The 12998-nt window shown below is 41.1% G+C and overlaps 1 protein-coding gene across 1 annotated transcript in view; it reads right to left on the reverse strand.

Annotated features, from left to right (window-relative positions):
• CNTRL (centriolin) overlaps nt 1-12998 on the reverse strand; it is a 4034091-nt gene that overhangs the window by 1515531 nt on the left and 2505562 nt on the right. Inside the window, 1 exon segment of the mRNA XM_044058259.1 lies at nt 10229-10536. Within this exon segment, the coding sequence (XP_043914194.1) occupies nt 10229-10536 (308 nt within the window).

Raw genomic sequence — 12998 nt, forward strand, 5'->3', positions numbered from 1 at the left:
GCCTAGTAACAAGCTAAACATGTTCTCTGTTAAAAGCTAGGAGTCAAATGAAAGCGTAAAATTAATGGGCAATCTGGAAGCTAGATCTGGTTTTAGGGTAGCCTTCACTGATGGTCCCTTTAAAGGTTCCATCACTATAGAAGAGCAAAGATATCCCAAATATCATTTACCTCTAGCATTAATCTTGATATATTGGTGGTAGGTACTAATGTATATACCAATGAAGCTGCATGTTTTGTTACATACTTTTGTACAAGAGACTTGTAGCAAGTTTATGACTGATTTCAACCCCTGTTTTTGAGACCAGTGAAGATGATGGCCTGCCTCAGTGGTCCTCATCGCTTCTTCAGACTAAATAAATGAAACAATTCTAAGTTTCTTATATAACTTCAAACAACTACAAATAAATGAGAAGCAATTAACTATTAAAGGCTTAGGCATCCTTTTAGATACTATAAAATACATATTATATAAAATACTTCTAAAAATACTTTAATAAAATATAAATATATATATATATATATATATAAAGCATTCACTAATGTATTAAAGGACGTGTTTTTAAAAAAGGTTTTAAACTCATTGTACTATTCAAACCTGGGGAATGATAAGCTTGCAGACTTAAAAAGCAAAAGTGCTTACTATCTTATTTAATAAGGTGATTTTATTTATCTTTCTATTGGCCGTGTTGGTTCGGTTTTATTATTTTTGTCATTGCACAGTTTTTATTTTTATCAGACCTTTATCTTAGTCTTGTTGTTTCAATTTGATATCCTCATTGCTGCCATCTCTAACATCAGCATATTCTGTCCATCCACATTAGCACCATCTCCCTCTCCAACTCTAGCAGATCAAGTCCAGATCATCCCCTCCAACACCACAGACCACTTCTGAGGCAAAACAAAAATCTGACAGACAAAAAATCGTGCAATCGCTACTGTATACAAACAACCACTGCTACCTGAAGGACCAAACAGCCACGTCCAGCTCAACGATCCTCCAATAATCCAAACCACCACACAGTCATAGTCACCATTCCTTCACCGACACCATCATCAACTCCCTAATCAAAATCGGATCCTCTGACCAACAATTCAGATCTAGTCCTTCCAAATCCAACCCGATAGTCAGGTCTGATAACCACCATTCCACCTTCCACATTCTGCACTTGCCCATTACCATTGAATGCCCTAACTTCTTTAGTCAGCTTTAACAACAACATAGCTTACAACAAGTAGATGCAACATGACGGCATGGACACCACGACACTAGTCCAGACCAAACAGACTAAGTAGTGAGCTACAGTCCACAAGAACAACATCAAAACATAAATTGAGAGCCGAAGAGGGCACTGCCACACAAGACACCACCATATTAGCAAAGTATGTGGTATTTCTCCAGTGTTAAATATTCACAAGCAACTTTTATTTTATTAGTTTTGACATACAGACTGGTCTTCAAAAAATTTAAGTCATGTTCAGCTACAGGTAAAAAAGTCAGTACTGTATTATTATTATTTTACACAAAATGACTATAGAATGAGCCTTATACAGCTGAATCTTCTCCATGTGTTACGGAACAACAGCACTTATAACCAAAAGTGCAGCATATCAATGAAGGAAGCTGGTGCTAGTGAATGAATGAACACAAAGAATATTCAAATACCCCTCCATCAACTGGGAAAACTACTCAAGCACCAATACACTGGTGCAACGCTTCCTGGAATTCATTAATTTCAATGCCTTGGACCAGCTCATTCTGACCCCACTAGAGGAAGCAACATCCCTGACCTGGTTATTACTAACATGGGCAACCATTGCTCTACACCAAGAGTTAATCCCTCCCTGGTCAGATCCGACCATAAGCTAATCACCATGGAAATCCACATCTTACCTTGAAAAACTTCTACAAAGCTGACTTTGGGTTCCTAAAAACAGACATGGCTAACTTCATGGCACCCATGCCAATGGAAAACAGCTGCATGACTGCCAAATCATACACCAATGCACTGTATGAACATGTACATAAATGCATGGAACTAGCCATAACCAACAGAACCAATATGCTCTCCTCCAGAAAAAAGGAAGCCAATCTGGTTGTCTCCTGCCATTAATAAACTCTACAACAGAAGGAAGAAACTGTTGCAGAAAAAGGTGAAGTCCCAAGACTGGAAAAACTCCCTTATTAGCCTCAACAAAAAGTTGACATCCCTCATCAAATCCTCCAAAGCAAACTATGAAGGCAGAATTGCAGCAGACACTAAAAACAATCACAAAGCCTTCTACAGTTATATTAAGAACCTCCACTGCAATACACAGATTTGCTAGTTACTGCACAATGGTACCTCCTATACTGAGCCAACAGATATTGCCAACATAATAAAATACAACCAAAGAGAAACAGTAAAAATAACGACAGAGACCACCGAATACTGAAAACATTTTATAAAATACTTAGCGTCTCGGCTTACACAGCCTTCAAAGAGTAAAGACATCACAAAATGCAATTTACTTAAATACAATATACATAATTAGTAAAAACTGAACAATTAATCAATTAACCAATAAATTCAAATCACACACTTCCAATTACATTCCTTATTGAGCCCAAAAGGCTCCAAAGTACCATACTTTAAAATGGGTGTATATCATAACATCGAATGCAGACTTCATCGAAGCGCACATAAAGTAAACTGAAGGGCCAATCGTGAACTACAGCATCCCTGGGTGACTCCCCCTGAGGGGGGATAAGGGCGAAGTAGCTGCTGCACTTGGTATTGAGGGGACTGGTAAATAGGTCGCAGCAAGGCTGACCCCATCTGCGGAAAATCTGCTCCGCAACTTGACTGTTCAGGGACCACTCGTGAGGCATCAGAATAGCTCTGCTCAACCAGTCGGCAATCACGTTGGACGTCCCCGGAATGTGTGTTGCTACAAGAAAATGTTGAAAAGACACTGTCCACTGCCACACTCAAATGGCCTCTCTGCAAAGGGGGTATGACTTGGTTACTCCCTGTTTGTTCAGATACCATACCACCGACATATTGTCTGAGTGGATCGCAATTGTCCCGAGAGGAAGAAAGCTCTGAAGTGCTTGCAACACCAGTAGCACTGCTCTCATTTCCAAGATATTGATATGCAGATGTATCTCATGTTCCTGCCAAGTGCCTTGGACTGTCCTGCCGAGATCATGCCCCCCCACCCCATCTGGGAGGCATCCGTGGTCAATGTGGCAACAGGAGGGGATTGGACGAAGGGTTTTCCCACCAGCGTAGATCTTGCTTGCACTTGTCTGTGATCATTATAAGATGAGAAAGCGGAAGATGCTGTAGAGACCACTGGGTGAAGAGCAGCCACTGAAGGAGCCTCATGTGTAGCCTCACCAGAGAAACCAGCATAGTTTTTGCAGCCATTGTCCCTAACAATTTGAGAACCATTTTTGCCTTCACTTTTTCAAAGAGAACAATGCGTATACCTGTTTTTGCAAATCCTGAATCCTCTCTTGTGGTAAAAACGCTCTCATGAGCACGGTGTCTACCTCGGCGCCTATAAAGGTGACACGCTGCGAGGGCAACAAGGCAGACTTTTCCCAGTTTAGAATGATGCCCAGTTGTTGACACAGCTTGATAGTGACGTCTCTGGTCTGTAGTAACAGATGCCTGGTGGTGGCACAAAGGAGCCAGTCATCCAGGTACGGAAACATTTGGAATCCCTGACGTCTCAAGTGAGCCGTCACCACTGCCATACATTTGGTGAACACCCTAGGGGCTTTGGTGAGATCAAAGGGCAGAGCAAAAAATTGAAAATGACTGGCTCCCAGCCGGAAGCGTAGATGACTTCTGAATGCCCTGTCCATCTTTATATGGTAGTAAGCATCCTTGAGGTCGATGGAGCACATCCACACTTCTTTTCCCAACAATAGGAGAATAGATTGCAACGTGACCATTTGGAACATGGACTTCTTCACGTGGAGGTTCAAGAGGCTGAGATCCAAGATGGGCCTCAGGTCCCCTGTTCTTTTCGGCACCAAAAAAATCTGGAGTAAGTCCCTAATCTGATCTGGTCTGAGGGGACATGCTGGATGGCTCCTTTTTCTAGCAGCTTTATAACCTCTGAAGCTGCAGAATCCCTTTGATTGGGTGGAACATTTGGGATTCTTTTGATCGGTGGAGGGGGAAGAAGAGAAGGGAATGTGATATCCTCTGGATACCATTTTTAATACCCATTGGTCCTGGGTATAGTGAAATGTGACCCCCGACTAGCTCTGGATATGTGCAGTCGGGCCTCCCATCATTAGTGCTGGTAGGGAGAACCACTAAAGGAATCACAGTCTCCCTGGTTAGGAGGGCCTCCTCTGCCTCTAGGGCGGCGTCTACCTGAGTTACCACCCCCTCCCCTGCCTCTGGAGGGGGAATCACTTTGTGCATCATGAAAAAACCTCTGCGATTTCTTGAACCACATTTTCCCACTCTTCTGGACCTTGGGATAAGGTCTAGAAGGCATGGAAAAAATGGACTCCCACGGCAGACAGAGTTTTTCCCTCTTGCTCGCACCTAGTGAGAGCGTCTTTCACCTTGGTTCCAAACAACGAGGAACTATCAAACGGGGCATTGGTGAACATAGACTTGAAGGCCTCCGCGAAATTACAGAGGCGCATCCAGGAGTGCCTCCTGAGAGAAACTCTGGAACTCACTGCCCTACTCGCTCCTTCAGCTGTGTAAGAGATCAGCCTCATGGAGGAGTTAGCAATAGAATTTAGGGTAGACATTTGAGCGTTGACTTCCTGAGCCACTGCGTCAGAAACGTTACCCTGCAGAGAATCTCCAAACTCTTTCAGGAGATCTCTTTGGAGCAGTGTAAAATGTGACAAGTTATTCAGTGACCACAGAGTAAAGGCCGCTGAAGAAAACATACGATTCCCATACCGGTCCATGGTCCAAGACTCCTTGTTAGGGGGATGGACGGTAGATGAAGTCTCAGCCAGTTCCTTCTTGGTGGCCGCTGCCACCACCACGGCATCTACTGGAAAGCCTTTCGTGAGAAACTCTGTCAGCGGGGGAGCGGACAGAAATTTTTTGGGTCTCCTGGGGACTGGTTCCACAGTGTCAGAGGTTTCCCACACCCTTCAACAAACCAGATCCAGGAGTTTATCGAAGGGTGGAGAAACCCAGTAGGTGGAGGGCTGAGCCCCAAAGGCCTTCAGGAACACTGACTCCTCCTTGGAGGGGGGTTTTGAGGGCCAGTCGCCTCTCTGCTTTAAGATCTCTAGGATATCAGAGAAAGAGATATCCTCAGAGGATGACTTGGGGGACCCCTCTGATTCCTTGAGGTTGGTGTCCAACATGAGAGTCTCTTCCTGGGAGTCAATGTGCTTCCTCTTGCATGTTCTTTTTCTGGGTGGCTCCTCAGGCAAAGACTCTGGGGGGCCCTCAGAAAACTGGGGACCACTCATGGAGGTATCCTGAGGTCTTGGGTTTCTGCTGTCCAAAGATAGGGGGTGATCAGAGACTGATACAAGAGCTGGAGGGGGTAGAGTGTCAGTGCTATATGATGCAGCTGAGGACCTGGCCAGAACTCTCCGCATGACCTCGAAAGCTGGTCCCCACGGCTCCGAAGATCAACCAACCAAGAAAGACCTCGGAGCAGAAGGGACAATGTCCAAAGCAAGAGTCAGGCTCACCCGAGCCAAAGCACCGAGAGGGAGGCTAGGAGCCAAAGAGCATCCCAAAACCTCCCCCTCGGGTCCAACCGAGGAACCATGAGTCCTGGACCCCGTGGACGGAGCTGACGAGGTCGGAGCTGCGATCAGAGCCGATAAGCCAGGATGGGCTATCGGAGCCGACCTAGAAGCATCAAACTATGCCGACCACTCTGGCTCCAAAGGCTGAGACTTGCTCGGAGGAGGATCTTTCGATGATGGATGGGTGACAGGCTCTGGAGCCGAAAGCAATTCGGCCAGAACCGGTGATTGGAGCAGTCTCTTCACCACTCTATCCACATCCACATCAGAGAGTGTCCTGGAGGACCTAGAGGACAAGGTAGGAGATCTAGACCTCCTCTCAGAAGGAGACCTGCGAGGAGGAGAAACTGGTCTAAAAATTGGAGACCGGCTCCGAACTAGTATCTCCGTCACTAGTTCCAAGAGGCTGGGAGCCGATGTAGGTTCTGTCGATTCACAAACTTCCTTCGGCACCGAAGACAGTGGAGCCGAGGATGCCACAGTAGACTTAGTAACTTTCTCCAGAGGCTCCAATAATACAGACAGAGCCTGAGATCATTTTTTTGCTTTAGATGTTTTGTCTCTTTTAGAGGGAGAGGACATAGCACTAGAAGACCTCTCCAAATCTTCCTTGGAGGGTTTCAATAGTCCCTTCAGAATTAGTTTGTTCTTCCTTTCTTGAAGAACATGAGGGCTGAATGCGTGACAGAACCCACAAGACTCCTGAAGGTGTATAGCCCCCAAACAATAAGCACACACAGAGTGCCCATCAGTAATCGACATCTTGTACCCACATTTACTACATTTCTTAAAGCCCGAAAACTTAGACATGGTTGGCAGGATACTAGACACAACAGTAAAACTGACACCAGCAACAAACATGGGAACTAGAATCTAATAAACTACAGATACCACACAAGGACCTCTAACTCAAATGGTCCTGACAGGAAAAACAAGGGAAAGAACTAGGTCCTCTAATTTAAACGGCCCTAGCCCGGAGGGAGTAGGTACCTAAAAGCAAAATCGAGCACAGAAGAGAAAACAGATAACCAAGGGAGGACAAGGACCTCTAATTAAAATGGGCCTAGCCCATTGGGAGATGGCTGACGGGATAACAGACAAAAAGTAAACAAAGACCACAAAAGGCCACACAAAACAGCGTCCACAAACCGACAACACGCACACACACACCTAGCTATGAAAATAGCTTTTGGAACAAAAATTTAGTCAAAGAAGACAAAAAGTTATACTTAGCCACAGCCAAGAGCAAGACCACGTCTGAGCTTTATGAGTGGCAAACGAGATCTGGGGAAAGGGAGCAGTGCAGCATGGGATAACTCTTAGCCCAGCCAACTGAAAGACTTCAAGCTAGAGTATGACTGAGTCGGAGCCAAGGTTCGGCTCCAAACCAATGGGTAAAAATGTAGGTGAGATTGGACTACATAGCATCACTGGTTATGAAAGCGCTTACGCAAATAAAACTAGTGAATGCGACTGGAGTTGTTTGTTTGATACTGTTGCCTTCTTCCTCGGTTCGGGATTCGTTTGTAATTTTACATTTACTCACTAAACCCTGTTCTTGGGACTTGTTTTGGGACTTTTGCTGTTATTGGTTAATTGATTAATTGTTCAGTTTTTACCAATTATGTATATTGTATTTAAGTAAATTGTGTTTTGTGATGTCTTTACTCTTTGAAGGCTCTGTATATTGGAATATGAATTGGCACAGGAGGTCCCCATCGCCACTCCCCATTTCTGTACATAATGTTGATCTTCATACATCAAAATGTTTTCTAGGATAATTTCCAGTAGGGAAGCTATCTGCTGTATATCATTGTTACTATTCACCATTGTCATTTAATATCCTTCAAATTGATTCAATTCCATACTGGTTTGGTATGACCGTAAAGAGGCTCTGCACATCCATGTTCACCAATATCTTCATTCCTTGTAGCCCACTGGTTTGGCAGAAATTCGAGAGTCCCACAAGAAAGTCCTCAGTATCTTTTAATATGATGTTGTACTCGTTCAGGGCTTTCTTCAGTCTGTGTTCCACATAAATAGAAGAGGGTTCAGTAGCCCACTTAAGGGATGATAAGCATCCAGAACTGAGTGAGTTACTTTCCCTTAAGCCTATGCTAAGGAGGTGTCACCTGAGGAGATGACTGTGGTTGGTTATCACCCTCATTTAATGCTGCACTCATTGATTGAAACCAGATCTGAAGAAGGCTTTATGCTGAAAATGCTCATCTCATTTTATTGTTTTAACTTGTTTTTAAACTCTTGATATTAAATATTTATACTCCGGCCATGATATCACTTCTTTGGTTTGTTTTCTTATCTAATCTCTTATCCCACCGTAACATTATAAACATCAACTTAAATCAAAATCGCATCACTACTTCCTCTATATTCCTGGACCTGTCAAAAGCTTTCGATACTGTCTCAAATGATTTGATAGTTACTAGATTGTCTACTTTCAGTCTGGACAACTCTACCATTAACTTGTTTAAAAAATATCTAAAAGACAGATAAGCTAAATTCTGTAAAAACTACTACTCTTAATTTCACATCCATTGTTACGAGAGTTCTCCAAGACTCAATCCTTGGAGCTCTTATTTTCAATATCTTCATTAATGACCTCCATAAAGTTGTTGGCGATGGAACCATCATTCAGCATTCTGGTGACTCTACCCTAATAATCCACACTAACTCTACAAAACAATTTCAAACTGTAACACAAACAGCTTTTCAAACAATTGAAAATTGGCCAACACAATCAAAGTTAATTTTGAACACCATGAAAGCCAAACTTAAACTGCTGACTCTCACAGCTACTCTCTCACAATAGTCATCCACCACTATAACTTCCAACAATAAAAAATGCTCCCACAAAGAACAAAGCCATAACTACAGACCTAGGCAAAACAATTTTGATTAGCAGTGGGGATGTCTGATGCACTGGCAGGGAGGGGTGGGCATGCCTATCCCATGGGAGAAGAGGGGGAGGGTGTTCATCTAAGGACTCCCAGAACGGGAGGTATGGTCCATGAAAACAGAAGTAACCATCAGACATTTCTGGAATGGGCATATGAATGCAGAGTGTGCAGAAACTGGATGCATGTGTGTGTGCATGTGCACATCTGTATATGCACTCAAGTGTCTGTGCAGGGTGTAAAACTGTGTGGCTGAATGCAGTTTCTATCATCAGATACATTCTACAGTGACTCTGCTCTAAATAGCCTCCCCTGACTTTTGGTGATTGTGTGTGTGTGAATGTGCGTGCATATTCCCTGCTTGTGCAAAGTAGTGGCAAGCTTAACTGAGCAGTTATTTAAACTTCCAGTTCAGTGATTAATAATCATAGTTCCAGTACCCTCTCCAGTAACATGTTCCATCCTCCAACTACTTTTTCTGTTTAATACTTCCTAAAATCCATTCTAAACCCAGCTCAGTCACTCATATCGCTTTCACTCTCCATTCCTTCTAGCAAAGGGCAAGTCACCGCACTCTTCTCCTCATTACTCTATGGGTCCTATACAATGTTCCCTTCCTCTTCATCAAAGTAAATATTTCTAGCTTCTTTAGCCTCCCCTTACATAGCAGTTGTTCAAATCCTCCTACAGTTTTCACATTTCTCTGCACTTGATCAAGCAGCTTAATTTATTTTACCCTTAATTACCTTATAATTTTGACAACCACCTTCTTCATGATCTAACAGTCTAATTTGTTGACTCTAAACAGCCCCAAAAACCTAAATAAAGTCACCAGTCAACTTCTTGTAACTGTCCTCATTGCTAAATTTCCACCCTGTTGTCAAGCATGATGTTCTTTCTCATAAATGCATACTGCCAATCAACTTACGCTGAATTCACTTTCTTGTGTCACTCTCCTTATTGCAGTAGTCTGTTCTCCTGTCTCATGCACAGAGCTTTCATATTCCTCTTTATTCAACCCAGTACTGCCTCCAATTATGCCCAAGTTATTTTCTGATTCAACATGGATATTAGTTCCTCAAAACATTAACAGAACAGTTCACTTCATCAGTTTTATTAACCTTTACCATTGTACTCTCATTTTGCCTTTTAATTTTTTCTTTCAAACTCTAACCCCATCCTTCCTTTCTCCTTGATATGAGTTCAGTTAGTAGCGACCTCCATTGATCACCTCCTAAAAACATGTAGGACGCTTCCAGTATCCTGCTCAAATTGCTTCTTCTCTATCATAGACGTTTTAAGTTTTCCTTAAGAAAGGACACAGGCTCACTTGGGCTCTACAAAGATACCAAAATTCAGCACATGCAATTCCCCACTCCCAAACACCACCAGCAATAATACAGAAAGCACCTATGAGAAATAACTGCAAAGGAATGGAATAACATAACATCAATAAACTGATTTTTTTTTCCAACCACCGATAAAAACCTTTACAAGTTAACATAAATTAAGAGGACTTATATAAATGAAAGCTGAAACTCCATTAATCTCAAATATGATTCATGTCATCTTACCAAGTCATGATGTTCGGGGACATTGCAGTGTAGCACTCCAGCAGGAATGAGAGGTATAGAAAAGCTGGAGGGTGGTGGTCCATAAATAACTTGAGTTCCTGGTGGAGGTGGCCCATAGACAATAGTTCCTGGGACAACAGGTCCAGGAGATGCAACTGGGGGAGGACCATAAATCACAGTTCCTTGTGGTGCAGGTGCTCCATTTGGAAGTACAGTGTAAATAACAGAACCAGCTGGGGGAACGAAAGTTTGCTCAGATATGTCACTACTTACATTATCTTCTCCATTGTCTTCTGCATGTTCTTTATCTGTAAGCAAAAAAGAAAAAAAAAACAATAATCGAATAGGTTCATCTAAACAATCATGCAACACTAACGTCATACACTGGAAAGACATGCTACATAACTTAAAGCACAATGAAACACAAACTCTCTGCTCTTCCAAAAGTGTAGGATTTATTTTAAAAAGCAACAGCATCATAAAACAAACAAAACTGGTTCTAGCAAAGAAAAACTTCCCTGTCAGATCCTTCGAGAAGTCATACTACACTTTTTGGAAGATGGTCAAGGAACTTGCAAAATGTACACATATCCGTTTATCTGCCATACCACTAACTACTAATAAGGTGGTTTTTCTTCAGGTATCAGCTGGGTGAGTTTTTCTTGTCTACTTAAAGCTCAGAGGTACTACCATCAACTGGCCCTACTGCAAGAAGTAAGAGCCTTAATTTGTTACTTCAGGTGGACAGTACTTGTGTAATACCTACATTTCCTTTTAAGGCATATCAAAGAGTAACAGGAGAGAGGTTACATAAAACTGCTTGAGGAGTTACAGATTAAGAATGCCCATGTTCACAGTGAGTTGAGCTAAATCCACATAACATAAGCTGTCCCATTAACCTCAAAGTCCCATATTTACATTAACCTAACACACACCACTGAATCTCTCCTTCTTCCTGCTAAATTATGCCTTAATTGCAGTACAATCAAAGATACCCTATATTTCTGCTGGTAATGGCTAAAGGCCCATATCCAACCTGTGTGCAACAGTTTCATCATGGAAAATACTTTACAGTAAGCTTCTTCAGCAATGTTCCACTAGTCCTGTCACATGCTAACATGACTTCAGAAATCAATATAGCACTGAAAATACAAATTATACTGTGACTAATACTATTTACACAAATATGGAAAAAAGGTAATTTTGTTGCAGCCATACCTATTGACTAGTTAAGTGTTTTTGAATCAACTGACCATATAAGATGATGTTTTGGAGGGATCAAAGATGGTGGAGGAGTCAGGAGCAGCTCTTGTGTACTGTTCCTGCCCATCACTATGACACTACTAAATCTATCTATCTATCTATCTATCTATCTATCTATCTATCTATCTATCTATCTTTTTCCTTGGTTTTATATAATCTCCTTCCTCTGATTCTTTCATTGTTTTTTATACTGCTTTACTACTGCAAGTGTGTTCCTTCACAAAGATGTGCAATTCAGTTTACACTTAGATTACATATCTAATGTATCATATTTTATGTCATGTTAAACTTAATAAGTTGTAATAAAACATCTGCAAATCTCCAACAAAGACAATTCATTCTCCTGGAGCTTCAGCAGAAAGCCTTCCAGGAAGGATTAACTCATCACATAGATATCTGCTTTAATGACACCACAATACATCAACAGTTAGATTTCAAAATAATTGATAAATGCAGGAATAATTACGTCCATTTGGTGTCAATGTTTTAACTTTTTAAATAAATACACTTTCACTTAACAATAAAATATTCTTAACACATCCCCCACAAAGAAAACTCCAATTAACTTGCTCAAGAACAGTAGCTTTCAAACCATCCACCTTACATCATGAAATTCAGTACAACAAGATACCAAAAGGCCAAAAGGCTATTCAAATCATGATTACAGAAATTTCTAAGATATTCTTTAACTCTGAGGATGTTCTTAGCTTCCCTCACATAACAAATTGCAAGGACAATGAATAATATAAATTACTGGCAAACTAGAACAAGTAAAACAACCCTTAGTTTCTATTCTCATATCATTAAATCTTATCAAATTTTTCACATACGAAGGGATAAACTGTAAAATTGCAACGGGGACGGGGCCCCTCCTACTTAACCTAAAAGCACTGTTAGTGCATACAGGAGTCATCAAAGTAAAATAGCTATGACATAAGATACTATCTATACTTTTATCCACAGAAAAATAAATAAAACGTGCCTTACACAAATATTTTTTAAATTAGTATCCATCATAAAATGTTTCTTCACCCTCACACAATTTGATCAGAGAGACCATTATATTGTGTAACAAAATACATCTGTTCTTCCAAATCACCATCAGCATTAAACCTAGACTGATAAATATTTAAATAATAACTACTTAATCATTTTAACCTCAAAGTTTTAGCAACTTCACAATAAACTGAACAAAAACAGTTCTCATAGAATATCATCTTCTTAAAGAAGAGATTTAATAATTTATGGGATTCACTAATAAAATCTTTTCCTTCTGAACAATCTCTTAACACAGATAAATTAAATATTAGGGAGCGAAGAAACCAAACAGATCGGGTAAAAACTAGTACCAAATAAATAATCTATAGTGGAAGTCACCTTATGAAATAATTTACTATGAATACATTTATTAGGAACACCATCAAAGTGACATCTAAAACAATTTATATTACTTTGATGCACATTATGACAACATTTTTAACTAAATCTGTTAATATGCAACTGTTTC

Source organism: Protopterus annectens, chromosome 16.part0, assembly GCF_019279795.1.
Source record: "Protopterus annectens isolate FY-2018-M chromosome 16.part0, PAN1.0, whole genome shotgun sequence".
NCBI classification, from domain to species: domain Eukaryota; kingdom Metazoa; phylum Chordata; order Ceratodontiformes; family Protopteridae; genus Protopterus; species Protopterus annectens.